Raw genomic sequence first — 15,786 nt, forward strand, 5'->3', positions numbered from 1 at the left:
TTATTAGAACTTCAACTAGGTACTTCAGATATTGAGGTAAACGTGGTATTTTTGATTGAGTTAGGACGACGATTTTTTTGTTATCATTAAACTGTACTCGACTACCTATATAATTATGAAGAAAAAAATCACTTCCAGTCGGTAAATACCGAAGAAATGCTCTCTACAGATTCAAGTTTTGACGATTTTGGATTTCACTGGTTGAGTGATTGAGGTAAAAGTGGTACTTATAATTATGTTAGGACATTGATTTTAGGTATTAATTCAACGCCGACTATTAAAGATATAATTATCAAGAAAAAAATACAAAAATAATCACTTCCGATCGGAATATGCTGAGGACTTCCTGAGGAAAATGAAATAATTTCACCTCAGTCAGTGAAATCCAAAATCGTCAAAATCTGAATCAGTAGAGCTTTTCCTCGGTATTTTCCAACCGGAAGTGATTTTATTGTTTTTTTCTCGATAATTATATATGTATTAGTCGGCCTTGAATTAATACATAAAATCAATGTTCTAACATAATTCTAAGTACCACTTTTACCTCAACCACTCAACCAGTGAAATCCAATATCGTCAAAACTTGAATCTGTAGAGAGCTTTTCTTCGATATTTACTGACCGAAAGTGATTTTTTCTCGATAATTATATAGGTACAGTGTACAGTTTAATGATAACAAAAATCGTCGTCCTAACTCAATCGAAAACACCACGTTTACCTCAAACACTGAAGTCCAAATTAGTTGAAGTTCTAATCAGTAGAGTTTTTCAAGTGTATTTTCCGACCGAAAGTGATTTTCTATATTTTTTTCGATAATTATATACACGTCTACAGTTTAATGTCACCTAAATCAATGTCGTAACTTAATTCTAAGCAGTCATTTTAAGTCCCCAAGACGAATTTGAACGAAGTGGTCGCTAATTTAAACTGGTCGCCGTGTTACGGTTCAGGTTACTTTGCGACGTCACGTGACTGCGCCCTATAGAAATACCGTGATTACACTACACTATCCGAAAGGCCGACCCCAAAAGTATCGTTTGATACTTTATGATTTAAACGAAAGGACAATTATATTTTTAACAACGGCCACTTTAATCAATTTAATGTTTGTAAACAAGAGTAATGATAACTCTCCTTTTTTCTCCTGATCTATGCTTTATTTTTTAATATGTCTTAAAATTTCGGGAGGGTCCGGACCCCCCCTTCGCTACGCCACTGTATCATAAGTAGTCTTAAATGGCATGAAGTAGTTTTCATTACTCACCTAATTATAGTTCTAAACAGACGAAAAATTGTTACTAAACAATCACAACTTAAATAGATAAACATTTAATGTGTGTGTGTACATATAATTAAGATTTAATTAATTAATTCCCTTTCTGTTTTATCTTAAAAATTGGAACATACGAAATATATAGTAATTGAAAATAAGTATAGAATCACAGATTTTTGTTGAAAGTGATCAATTTAAGGAGATACAATACGAGTATTTTCTCTTTTAATGAAGGGAAGAGTTGATTTAAGAAAAAACACAATCTTAAGTTACAACTATTATTTTGGTAGCAGATTAAAAATACACTGCAATTTTCACATTTGTATCTGAAAAAAACAATATTTTTTTAATTGAAATTCCACCTACAGGTATGGTTTGAAATGCTGGACCCATAAGTTCAACCAAATAACAGCCCTTTGTAGCCACCCATTTTGAAAAGGTACTATTAGGCCACCCTCAGTCTCTCATTTCTTTACTGTCACCATTCCTACAAGTCCTGGAGGACCCTGAAGGGTAGAGTTCCTGTATGAAGCATTCTCGTTATGGGTTTTTAATATGTGAGCAGCCTATTTCTTATAAAACCCTCTTTTTGAAATTGAGCAGCAACCATTCTCAGAAACTATAAAATTAGTAGTTATTAAAACTAACCACAAATAAACTTGATATTTTTTGTGACAAAACTATTAAACTTTTGTTCACAAAGCATCTGCATATTAGTAACAGAATGTGCTTGCAATTTATTTTGATGAGCAAAGAATCAATGTCAACCCTCCAGCACTCCTGTCCTGTTTTGGTAGACAGGCTTTGACTAGAATTTGAACCTGAAATAAACATAACACATTAAAAATTCTAAGACGACACCCATAGCAGCTACAAAGCTTTATAACCAGTGATATTTAATTAACTTTTTTATGTGTTCTACACAGGGTTATTCATGGAGATATGCAGAAACTGTTGGATCACATTACACATGTAAAAGTAATGAAAAGGTTTATGGAAACATGGGTCCGGAAATGCTTAATGTTAGCGAGTTACAGCTAGCGAAAGATTTCACCCAGATTTCAGCTCACCATGTAAAACTAGGTCTTTCTGAAATTAGGGTAAGGTAGATTAAAGGACGAATTAAATAGTTTCTTATGGTTTATGACCTGTTCATTTAATAAAACAGATCCCAGAACTGGAAGTTAAGTAGTTTCTGAGAAAACCATTGTAAAATGCAAAAATGGAGTTAAAAAACATTTTTTCATTTTTGGGCAATAATAACTTTGTTATTTCATTAAGAAACAGATAAAAATTTTAAACTAAACTTGTAGAAAATCTTATTCTGAATAAAATAGTGTAAATAAAGTACACAGAAAGCAAAAAGATGTTTGATTAAATGAATTTCTATTCATAACAGTACAACATGCATTTTACATTTGAATGACAATAACTTTGTCTTACGCAAATTAAATTTCTTCTACGAAATTGTAAATTACAAATCTTAAATGAAAAATTATTTTATAGAGTAGATTGATTTTAGTAATACATTCAGGCGCTCTTTACATACTGTACGGCTTAATTTAATTTGATTTAAAAACACAAAATGATGTTTTCTGGGAAATTTTTATTTTATAAGTAGGCAATACAATAAACAGCTGTTCAACAATGATATGGTTTGGATTGTAGTACTCAAATAATTTTGAGAGCTAACAACTGAGTTACAGTTTATGTGCGTATTGTTCTGTTCCTAGTAATTGAATTTCAGTCTGTATAAGTATTGTTTTGGCCATATTAATTATTAAAGTATTGGAGTAGTAATGCCACACTTATTTACAAGTGAAAATACGCTGATATGGTATTTTTTATGGCATATGTGAAGGCATTGCTACGACTACTGTCGAACAATACATATTACATTATCCTTACTGCAGAATTCCAAATGCTAGAACAATTAGTGCTAAATTTCTTACATTACAGGAAACAGGATCACTTCCTAGCACAAAGTTCCAGTATGACCGCTCTTACCAACATGGTGTTATTCTAGATGAAAACATATTGCTGCTTTTGAACATAGTCCAGGTATTAATACAAGATGTGTTTCTAAACAGTTGAGGATTATGCAAAGTAAAGTATGGAGAACACAATAATAACAAGCTCTATACTTATCATAAACAAAAAATTCAGTATTTACATGCAGGAGAAAATGCCCATTGCTTGGAGTCCAGAATTTGGTTAAACATTCATCATCGACTCTTTAAGTATACTTCATTTACCAATGTGTCACAGTTCACTCGTGATTGGCAACAATAATTTACGAATCAAATTTCATGGGCAGAAGTAAACCCTTTGCAACAATTGAACATAACTTTAAACAGCGTTTTAGCATTAATGTATGTTGTGGTATTACTCATGATCAGCTGACTAAACCGTTTATTTTTCTAGAGTGCTTAACTTATAGTTTCTTCAAGAAGAATGACTAACATTGCTTGAAGATGTTCTCCTTTCAACGCGACGCCATCTGTACTTCCAACATGATTTTTATTTAAAATCAACTACAATATAAACAATATTGTAATGTATAGTGAAAACCGTTTTGCAAACTCGCCATAATGTAGTAAAAAATAAAAATTTTTCTTGATTATCTACAGGTGATTGAACTATTTCAGTGGTGTAACTAGGATTTGACTTTGGGGGGAAGATGAGCCTGATTGAGGAGCACACCATACCAGGTAGAATAGAATAAATCTTAATGCAACGAAATCTCTATTAATTAGATAGAACTAATTTAACATTATATAACTGCTGCATTTAAGACAAGTTGGATCAATATCTCATCCCTCCCCTCCCCTATCTTACACCATTATTTCACTTTGCGGATTATCTGTGGCGTTCACAGTAAAAATTGTTACATGTGTATACTGTTTTAAATACACAAAAAGTAAAAATAATAAATGAGAGTACCTCATAAATATTAAAGTGATCTAATACATTTCCTAAGTACTTTAACTTATTAAGAGTGATAAGAAATAATAGAATTAACTTCAATACTGTTCAGTACTTTATAGGCCTAACATTTGTGGCTCGAGAAAACTTAGATACAACTGATCAGGTTTCAGTGCGATGAGGTTCTGTTAGATCATCTAGTGTTATTTTCATTTCAGAGGAAAGTAAGATATAGGAAGATCAGAAAAAAGAAGTGAGTCATGATACAGCACAGGATTACATTGACAAATTTATTCATATAGCTCGCAGAAAATGACTGAAGCATTGTTTTATGACAACATGTTGTTAAAGTAACTTCAATCATAGATATAATAAAAAGTACTTTAACATGAAGTAAAAGTGGTTAACCAGGTTTTTAAACAACAAAAATCTTGAAAGTACTGTTTATGAACATAATGTAGTTTTCATTTATTAAAACACAATCGTGAATTAATAACTCTATGTGAATATAAATTTGTGATTATTTGTAAATTAATAATATTTAATTAAATTAATACTAAGATATTATTATTTCTTTCATTGCAATAATAACCGATAAACTCCAGGAATTAGCTATGTTTAGACATTATCTTCTGCTTCATATCTACTATTGGCAATTATTTGTGAAGTTCTTTCACCCATAGTAACTGCATCAGTAAATGCTACAGATAATTGAGAGTTAACTGTTTGTGTAGAAAGATAAATAAATAATATATATATGTATATATATATATATATATATATATATATATATATATATATATATATATATAGCATATATAAATAGTAGTGTATAACATCATCCACACAGAAGTATAGTTATTTTTTTATGATCATTCTTGGTAATATTAGCTTTGTATAACTAGACCCCATCAGATATGATGAGCCTATAAGACACTAAAGGGGATTGAGTTATAAACTACTAATATTACCACAAATTATTATAAAGACTATTAATTTTATATCTTCGTAGTAACAGTAGTTGTACTATAATATAGATTATATCAGTATCCACAGTTTCTACAGCTTTTTAATTGATACAAAGAAGAATATGTAAACATATTTTTAATCAAAACCATACATGAAACAGTTATTTTATAAAAAATAAAAGTATAAATCTTTGAACATTTCTTCAAAATGAGAAATTAGGCAAAGCTCCACACCACTCGGAGATGAAGCCGAGGACATCCTGGAGGTCGGTGTTAGTAGGGGCCAGCTTGGCAGCCATGGTGAGCTGGTTCCAGTCATCGCGGTTGGCGACACATCCAGGACGCTTGAAAGCGACGGCCTGTGACGGCACACCAAAGACTGGATAGCCAGAGACAATGCATGGTGAGAGAGGGGTGGCTGCAGAGTCTGGGCCAATCAGAGCTGATGGGTACAATCCTCTTCCATCCACTGGTAGCACCTACAACAATTACCTATTATTAACATTTCACTATTTCATCCAATTAGATTAAAAATTACGAGTTAACCCTTTAGGTACTAATGTTTCTATATCTGGATGTGCCATAGAACCATAGCCAGGTATTTCAATGACAGTGGGATGTAACTTTCTGCTTTGTATCCTTGGTGGAAGTAAGTAGGTTTTAATGGAAAAGACATTTTTTATATACTTCCACATAAAATTTATTAAAAAAGCGCTTTTGCCGGTTAAGGCATCATCAGTTTGACATTGTTTACAGAAAAAAACATATGTGTAAAATAGAATAATTAACTTTGACAATTTTTTTGAGAATAATATAACCCATTTTTAACTTTACAATACGTAAACTAAATTGTTCCCTATAACATGTGCTACTTAGTTAAAATTCCACTATTTAATAGAGCCTCACATCTACGTCGAATTGTTTTTCCTGGCTCCTTGGATATCAAAATCTTTACAAGATCATCCCTTGTTGTTTTCCCTGGACATTAAGCCCCAAAACTGATTTTCTATGAGTTAATATACTTTAAATCGTATTTACCAAATACAATTCATGTCTTCTCTAGTAAATACTAATATTGATTTTATATTATACTGTTTTAAAACAACTTTAACTAAATTTATACCTTGCTAAAACAATAGAAAAATCTATCTTCTCGGGTAGCCAGCAAGAAAAAAAAAAGGCTACACCATCCTATCCATAGTTCCTTATTTATAAAGCTACTGAATCGTTCCTAATTGTACATACCTTTTACTATATACAATTAATATTTCACAGCAGATAATTGATTCATTTGGGTTTTTTTTAACTGTAATGAAATTGTTACTTAAAACTTTTGTGGTATATTGTCTGTAGCAATAGAAAGAAAAGTAAATTATCTTTTTAGTGTTCATATTGGTGGTTCCATTCTTCTTTGTAGAGTGAACCAACCAATCAAAGATCGGTTTTGGTACCCTAAGCTCATGCAATTTCAGAAAATATATTTTTATTTACTGTGTTCTTAATTGTTTTCTGTTATTTACTGTGTTCATCAAAATATACATTAATACTTATAATCTCTTGATTTCTACCCATTTCTCTTCTTTTCGGGGATACCAATACTTTGCTTATCCATTCATAAGTTATTTTTTTATCACTGAAAGTTGAATACATGTGGACACGCCAGATCTAGATTTTTCTCTCAAAACAACCCTCATTGCCTTATATCTAAATTTTTCTCCTTCTCTAATCTTGCTTTCATAGATATGTATCCTGACCATACACATCAGTTCGAATGGCTATATTATTAAATCTTACTCTCATGGACTAACACACCCTGACCATATAACAGTTCAAATAGCTAACTTATATAATCTTGCTCTTTATTACTAGTGATCCCATACAATGCTACACCAAAGGTTATATGAGAATGTATGTGGGTATAGTAAATGGGTTTCTGAATTTTTATTGAGCAATATTTAGACATGTATTTGAGCTAAAATGATCTGAACGAGATTTTTTGCAAAACTAAAATGTGCTCATCCCAAGTTAGGTTCTCATCCAAAAGTGATCCTAGAAATTTGGTTTTTGCTAACTAAGAAGTTTTTACATGGTCATTATTTGGCATGATTTGTTGTGTTTTTTTAGTACAAAAAGAAATTAAATTTGTTTTGTTACATTTTAGTAATAAATCTTTATTACAAAATAATATTATTGATATTCCTGACCTTCGTTTTAGCTACAATTTCTTTTCCAGTCGAGTTTTTATCAGTAAGTATTAAATTACAGTCTTCTGCATATAAACACAGCTTGCACTGATCATCTGTCAAAACATTTGATAAACCCAACAAATAAACCAAGAAAAGGATAGGTCCTAGAATGGAGCGCTGTGGCCCTCCATGCCTTGTTATTTGTAAAGATGTTGTATGTGTAATTAAATTTAATGAACTCACAAATGGCAAGTCAACGTATTGTGGTCTCTTTGAAATATAAGAAGCAAGCCAATTTAATGTAACATTTTTAATACCAATATTCTTCAAATTTTCTACAAATATTTCATGTGATACACTATCAAATGCTTAAGTAAGATCCATAAAAATACCTAGAGCATTGTTCCCTTTATCAATGTTGACTAATAAGGTCTCAATGAAATGTCCTATCGGTTATAACAGGTTTGCCAGCTCTAAATTCGTACTGTCCTTTGTAAAATATATTATTTGCCTCCAGAAAATAAACTAATAAAACACATTCAAAAATTTTAGAAAAAGTTGGTAAGATTGAAAAAGGTCGGTAATTATTAGTTAACATTTTTTAGATTTATAATTTTTCTGAAAAGATTCTAGATACAAAAGAAGAATTTATTATATGTGCCATGGGCTAAATGACGTAACTTTTAGCTTCCTTGACAAATAGCATTGGAATTTTATCATAAGCTGCTGGAATATTTGTTGGGAATGGCATTATAACTTAGTTTAATTCCTCCTCGATTACTAGGTTAGTGTAGAATTTTTTACTATTAAAACTATTAGAATAACTAACATTACCTGTCATGCTTGTTGACAAGTTTGGTATTACTTCTTTATCAACAATGTCAAAAATATAATTATTATAAATTTCACAAATATTCTCTGGTTCAATGTATTTATGACCTTCAAAAACCAACTTAAATTTCTCATTAAAATTCGGATTTTTTTATATAATTATTTTTTATTTTCCATGTAGATTTACAAATGTTTTCAGAATTTATAATTTTATTTTCAATATAAACGTTTTTGTTGAGTTTAATATTTTACTGTAATTATTTAATCTCTTTTAATAGCTTATTTTATGTTGAATCTTTTGTTAATCTGATGGTGTGACTTGAGTTTATAATTTGCTTTTTTCTTTTTTAAGGTCATAATTTTGCCATTATAGTCTTTACTTAAATTTACTGTAGTGTTGACCAATGGAAAACTTATATCAAAATAGTACATATTGATTTTATAAGATAAAACATTGTATTTAGTACTTACTGTTGCGTTGTACACCTCCTACCCTGATTCATTGCTTATCCTATTTTTAAAGATTTAACAATTTGTACTAGAAAACTTTCTGTGTATATGAGTTAAAGTCTTGCATATTGCCTTTTTTTACTGCATATTTCAATTTTTAGAAGTTAAGCATCACGATCGGAGAGCTAAGTTATCATACCTTCAATTATTAATGGCTTCCCTGGTAGATTAGTAATAATATTATCAAATGCACTGTAACAATTCTGACTAACTCCAGTTGAAAAATTCACTAGATATTGCATATTATGCTGTCTTAAAATATTACATAATCTATTATGACTTTTAGAACATTGCAATACATTTATATTAACTGACCTACCAAAATACAGTGCTCATAGTTTCAGTTAAAATCATTAAAATAATATCAAGTTTATCTAAAAAGGGACCATCATAAAATAATCTTGGTATTCTATACAACCCAAACAGAACACAAAAAATGAAAAGCTTGGCAAGAAACAATACAGCATTCATATTCTTTATCTACATATAAATTACTAAAATGGTGCAATCTAGGTGAAGAGGTATTCTCATTGTCCCATCAGGTGACTGAATGCACTACGATGTTGACTGACACAATCCCAAAGCACAGTGGAGCAACCAAGACTTCTGCAAGAAGGGCTGATTCAATGGGAATGTTATGTTTAGCTCCAGTTCACCTTCCTCATATGTGCAGCATCTGAAAATGTGCACCTGATGAGACAATGAGAATACCTCTTTACCTAGATTGTACCACTTTTTGTAGTCTGGGTGTCTGATGTTGAAACAATGCGGGGGTTTGTATTGAGCTTCTTCGTTCTTCGTCGCAGACTATCTTTGGATCACTTCATATGAACATGACTCCAGATTTCAGGAGACAAGTCTGCAACAGCATCAGATTTCAGATGCGGCTCGTAAGAGGAAGATGAACTGGAGTTCAACTCAACATTCACATTCACATACTACCCTTGTGAACACAAAACACTCAGATGGCATAAACAGATTTTTGCTCCTTTTCTGTCCAAATAGTTATAAATGGTATTTTCATTTACATTATGCGTGAACTAACTCAACTGTCTCAACGAAGACAGCTTCCATTGTGCAGACTATATTATTTAACGTACTGGAAATTACATCACTGAGTTTGACCATAATTGATGCCTGGACGTCTTCTGATGACAATTTAGCAACATCGACATAATTTTTTATGAGTAATCAATAATAATATGTCAGTGATTTAGGTACGCAATGTTTAGGATTTTCAGAAGGTGTTAATAGTAAGTCAGGATGTGTATTGTAGAATTCATATGTAATGAAGACCTTTTAAGGGATAAAATGGTGAGATTACCTGCTCTACACTCTGGTCCATGGAGACAGCCAGTACCCACTCCTTGACCTGTTCATGTTCAGATGGTGCCAGGTAGGCTGCAGCAGGCAGGGGTATCTCCTGTGGAAAGTCTGTGTTGCCAAAGTCTGAGTAATCCAAGGAATCCAAACTGCCATCCTCTATAGCCTCCACGATGTCAAGGTAGTGATTGAGGAACACAAATGCCTCGCTGTCACGGCCCACCTCCTGCATCATCATTTTTAATCATAACTATTGACATTGTTATCATTACAGTCACTCATGCCAGCACTTCTCTATTCTTTGCTCGACATCTATTTGGGATGAAAAACAAATCACTTGACACTGGACAAGAATCCAAACAACACAAAACAAATCAACAAAATTTGAAAATTAGAATAAATTCACGACAGACTTTCCATCCCGACTAACAGGACCAGATCCTGTTGGATTAGGAAAATGCCCAAACAAATATTATTCACAGCAGGTTCCTGAATTACTTGATCTGAGAGGAGATATTTATTTAGTAATATAAATATTTAATGATTCATGCACACAAGATTGAATAAACTCAGAACGTATCTGGTCACAAGATGCTTTCAAATGAATTTCAGTTCATTTAAAACATTTTTGGATCTTATACAATTAATATTATCTCAATCAATATTGAGTGTTGTATTTTAACTAATAGTTTAGTTATGAGAAGTACTGTATTTAGACTACATCAATTATTGTCCAATTCAAAATTATAATAAAGAAGTTTATTATAACAAATATTAAGAATTTAGACATATATCAAGACATAATATTTCACTTAAAAATATTTTATAACAAGGCCAAACTGTGTATGTAACATCCAATGTAAGGTGAAATAGCTGAACTCAACACTAGAATATGTGTTAGTTATATCAACAATTTATGCTCCTTGTTAGGTTTTTGTCACATAAATATATTTCAGATAGTTCAATGAGAGGCTTCAACTCTTTATCATTTATTGTATTTTTATGAAACATAATTAACATATTGTTGGTGCAGTATAATGTTTGTGATACCAACCCGCGTATGCATGCCGGCCTCATAAAATGCCTTGTCAGCTGGAATAACATCCGAGTGGCGCAGCAGAGCACAGCTGATATTCGCCGCCAATCCTGCCATACCCTTGATGCTAGCCAATACAACACGGAGTGCACAGTAATGAGCGATTAGAAGCAATATGCGAAATTCGTAGTGAGTGGCACTTCCCGCATCTGAGCCACTCGTCATGCCTTCAGTCTGCACATATTCACAAAACTAAATTATAAATTTCTTAACTACAATATATTAAAAAACCAGACAGTATACAAACACAATACAGAATTAGTACAAAGTATACAACACTTTACTCTTCTTTCCTTAACATTAGTCTGATATGAAAACAAATCACTTTACAACTTATATGTTCCCTGTAACCATATAAGAGTGTTGTATTCCAAAACCAACAACTTCATTTATTAATTCAAAAATCTGATCCTTATAATTATTATTTTTACCAAAGAAGGTATTTATGCAACAAACTAAATTCTTCCATGCCTTTCCTAATCTCCTTAGTATGCTTGGTAAATTAATCAGTAATGCATTTTTCTATCACCATCATGATGAACCTAATTCTAGAATAGGCTTGTTTAAAAACTTTTATGAACTGCATTCTTTTCATCTCTTCATTAAAATCTTATGTCGTGCTAACACACTTAAAATCTAATTTACATTTTTTAAGGTGCACAAAACAAAATCACTTTCCAAAGTCACTAGATCATTATATACATTACAAGTGTCACTTATTTTTTATGATAGCTTGAGAAAAAGGAGAAAGAAGACTGCAGAGCCAACAGCCAACTAAAGATTGTATGTACTTCAAAGAACCCAAAAATATCTTTGTGGATTCTACAGGTATGTAATGTCTATGTTGTTTTCAGTGCCTCACATTCACTGCAAGCTTACATGTGAGCATTCGACATACTCACATCTCCCGGTGAGGTCTGTCACTGGTTCAAAATTCATAACTGGCATTTGCTGGTACATTAAACTTTTCTTCTGCTTTATGACACTTAAAATCGGCTAATTTATACATTTTAAAGTTGATAGTTTTATAATTGATAATATGGAATAAAGATATTTTTCACAATTTCTAAATTTTACACATAGCTCTACACTGTGTGCACTTAAATAAATATGGCCTAAAAACTCTAGTTATGATTGAAATTTTCTTTGAGATAGCTAACTAAAATGATGCTCTGCATTTCATGTATGTCTAGAACTCAAAAACGATTTTGAGTAACACAAGAACTCCTTCACAAGTGTCTTTTTTTATTTTTATTTTGTTATAAAGAGACAAAATTATATAAGATAAATTTAGTTACAAAACACTACAAAAAAACCAATTTTAGAGTTTTCAAGTGATATCAAGGAGGAAGACTCCAAAATTGAAATATACTGGGTATTCACTTTACTCAGTGTTTTACCAGTTTATACAGCATGTTGCGAAGGCGAGCCCAAGTGCTGTAGGCATCTGTTCCGGACAGATCTGGCGAGGCTATGATATCCATACTGATCCGGCGGTAGATGTTGTAGTTCTGAGGTAAAGCTGGAGACCCCATTTGCGAGTACAGATTCAGTGCTTTCATCGTGTTTCCTTCCTGCATCAGCCAACAAAAATTAATTTTGCCTGATGAACATGTATGTGAAAAATTTGACAGGTTAAATTCAACCAAGACAGAAGCAGCTCCTAAAAATCTCCTTTTAGGAGCTTAAATTCAATTTTATTGAGAGAGAAGATAAACTGTCTAAGCTGACACATGTTTAAGGGCTTATAGAATGTGTAAATTTTAATTTTTGAATGAAAAACAAGTTGCTTAAACAAAATTACATTCTTTAATATTTGGAAATTAGTCCCACAAAAAGCCTATTAATATATTCAGGTTTTGCCGTTTAGATGATTCACTAATTTATATGTTTTGAAGATGATTCAGGACGAAAGGTGGTTTAAAAATTTGAACAGAATCAGTTGAAAACTACAGCCACAGAGTGTTGAGTATATAAACATAAATTATATAAAAACACATGTTCTAGGTTTGGGTCAGTCAACAGTTCACCATCAATGGCCTCAGTGTTACTACGGAAATGACTGCAATGTATCATATTCACTATTATTTGCTACTAATTTCTCTATTAAAGAAGCAACAATTTCCTCCTTATTTTATTTCCACCTTATTTCTCTGATTTTTATAATAATAACGCTCTGGTAATGCTGTCCCACCTTGATCAGTTGAGTGGCATAGAGAGCGACATACTTGTGCAGAACCTGTGGTCCATGTGGCTTGGCTGTCTCCAGACACTTGGCCCACTGTCCTTGTTCACACAACAGATCCAGGGCAGAGATGATGTCCACATCAGCCAACTGGTCAGCCCGCCCCTGTCGCCGTAGTGACTCCTTGTACCTCTCCTCCACATATACCTCTAGCCTGCAGCAAATACTATTTTAGTCTTAGAATTTTAAATAAAATTTTGTTTGCAAAAGTCAAGATGTTTTTATTATCATTAAGCACAATTACAGATTATGCTCTATAGCTTAGTCTATATGCTCTATAGTCTATACAAAGTCATTGCAATTCAGGGGTAAGGATTATGTAACCTGTTGTCTAACTGTTCTTGTTGCGGTTGTTATGTGCCTTGTTTATGCAGATAGCCCGACAAAGTTTTAGTAAGTCATTTTCAACTGAGTGTTTGTTTGTTGTTGTTACATGATTTTAAATTTTATGTTGTAATCTGTGATGGAGTATTATGTCTAAAAACATGTAACTTGTGACAACATCTTACATTTGATTTTGGTTTTAATGGAGCCAAGGATTATGAGAAGGTAAATTTATAATTTATAAAAAAAAATAGGGTGTTATAAAGAAACAGTCATTTTGGAACTCCCTCTTCCCCCAAAAATCACAAAAAATTCCCAAATGTATTCAAAAATTTTATACAAAATACATACATGTCTTTCCAGTTAATTAACCAACATTTTACTGACAAATGGCTCAAATTTATTTTTAGTATACTATATACTATTTATAGTCTCCCACTTAAAATGTCACAAATTGCATATATGTAACTCTCTCAAAAAGTATAAAAGATATAATTTTAGGTAAAATAACATGATACAGACTGTGAGACATGATACAGACTCTTTCATGTTGCGTATCCAGGTGGTAAATCCTGCTGATATTTTCAGCTTCAACATCAAAGAATCTTCCAATTTTTTGGTTAATGATTAGTTATTAAGAAAATTATGATTTTCAACCAAAAACATGTTTGGTTAAACCAAGCAGTTTCTATTTTTTTTAATGCTCTGTTAATTTTAATTACATTTTTATGTTTATTTATATCATTAAATATTTAAGATGGTATAAACCACATTTGTATAAAAATTATATTATGTTAATTAAGTTATAAAACAGATTTATTTTTAATTTAGAGTAAATCACAAGGAACGCTCTTTGTGATCCAATAATATTCATTACTAACTTTGCAAGATTCTCTGAAAATCTACATAAAATTAAACATATAAATACTTACAAACTGCAAACCACAATCAAGTATGTAAGAAAGTTTGGCACTGCTACTTATTATGGTAAATATTTCACTGAGTCTAAACTGAAAAAACAGAATTATGGTGGATAATATTTTTAATGTAGTACCACCCACACTGGTTGGTACTATTTAAAAAATATAAGCCAATTCAGCAGACCAGTTCTGATATCATAGTCAAATATTATTTTCAAATTACCTTGTATGTTATTCATTTAATGTATTGTTGTCAATTTAGAACAACATTTTAATGCAACATTACAAACATGTTAGTAGTATTTAAAACAATACACATTTATCTTCATGTGATTAAGACAAACAAATCAACAAACATTAAACATTTGTGGTGAATTTTCAAACCAGCTTAACCCATTGTACACTGTAAGCGATCTGTATATACTCTCAGGATACACCTTCAGTCACAACAAATAATTAGTAGGTGCTCTAATGGTTAAAATGCTTATAGCTCTCCCATGTGTCCAATCCCCTGTAAGGTGGTGCACACACTTGTTGCAGTGTGGGAGTGAACCAAACATATAAAAAAACGACCAATACATTAAAAGTGTACCTGATATACCAACTCAGTTGAATAACATAAGTAAAATATCCAATCATGTCTACTCTATTTGCTATTATTTCTAGCAATCAAAAGCATATGTTCTTAATAAAAATATAAACCACTATGATTAATGCACATTTGAAAACAAATAATTACCCTGGCTCAAATTCCCTAGCAACTTTCTTTGCTTTGCCCCACTCTTCAGCAGAGATGAAGGTATCAATGGCCTCCTTGGTGAGATCAACAGCCAGATATGTTTGAGCTGCCAAACTGTGTTGTTTCATCTCTATTAGTCTCGGGCCTGTACAACACAGAGGCAGTGAAAACCTTCATTGTGTTCAATTCCAAAAATCTTTTGTATGTTTTCTGAAAAACTAATTAAACTATGACATGATTTTGAGTGATAGAGATTCGAATAAAGGTATGTTTGTATTGCTTGAGTAATGTACTTAACTTTGTGTTATTGATATACTGGAACAATGACTATAAGTGACTATTTCACTTTCACCAACGCTTGAGTATATTGGAGAGCCATTTGCAAGGACGGTATCGCTATGGGCTTGCTAATAGCTTCTGGTACTGAGGGACCCTCAACCAGTCCA

At 31.9% G+C, this 15,786-nt stretch overlaps 1 protein-coding gene across 2 annotated transcripts in view; it reads right to left on the minus strand.

Moving 5' to 3' along the window:
- Positions 1-4,462: 4,462 nt before the first annotated feature.
- The window catches only part of LOC124354171 (intraflagellar transport protein 172 homolog), a 94,539-nt gene continuing 83,215 nt past the window's right edge, over positions 4,463-15,786 (minus strand). The window contains exons 26-31 of one of the 2 annotated variants that reach the window (XM_046804433.1): positions 15,341-15,485; positions 13,307-13,511; positions 12,513-12,686; positions 11,071-11,286; positions 10,018-10,242; positions 4,463-5,645 (exon numbers count right to left, since the gene is read on the minus strand). In XM_046804433.1, the coding sequence (XP_046660389.1) occupies positions 5,370-5,645; positions 10,018-10,242; positions 11,071-11,286; positions 12,513-12,686; positions 13,307-13,511; positions 15,341-15,485 (1,241 nt within the window). In that variant the 3' untranslated portion in view covers positions 4,463-5,369. Of the gene's footprint in view, positions 5,646-10,017; positions 10,243-11,070; positions 11,287-12,512; positions 12,687-13,306; positions 13,512-15,340; positions 15,486-15,786 lie in introns of those variants that run through there. The other variant, XM_046804434.1, reaches the window with a different exon arrangement.

Source organism: Homalodisca vitripennis, chromosome 2 (genome assembly GCF_021130785.1).
Source record: "Homalodisca vitripennis isolate AUS2020 chromosome 2, UT_GWSS_2.1, whole genome shotgun sequence".
NCBI classification, from domain to species: Eukaryota; Metazoa; Arthropoda; class Insecta; order Hemiptera; family Cicadellidae; genus Homalodisca; species Homalodisca vitripennis.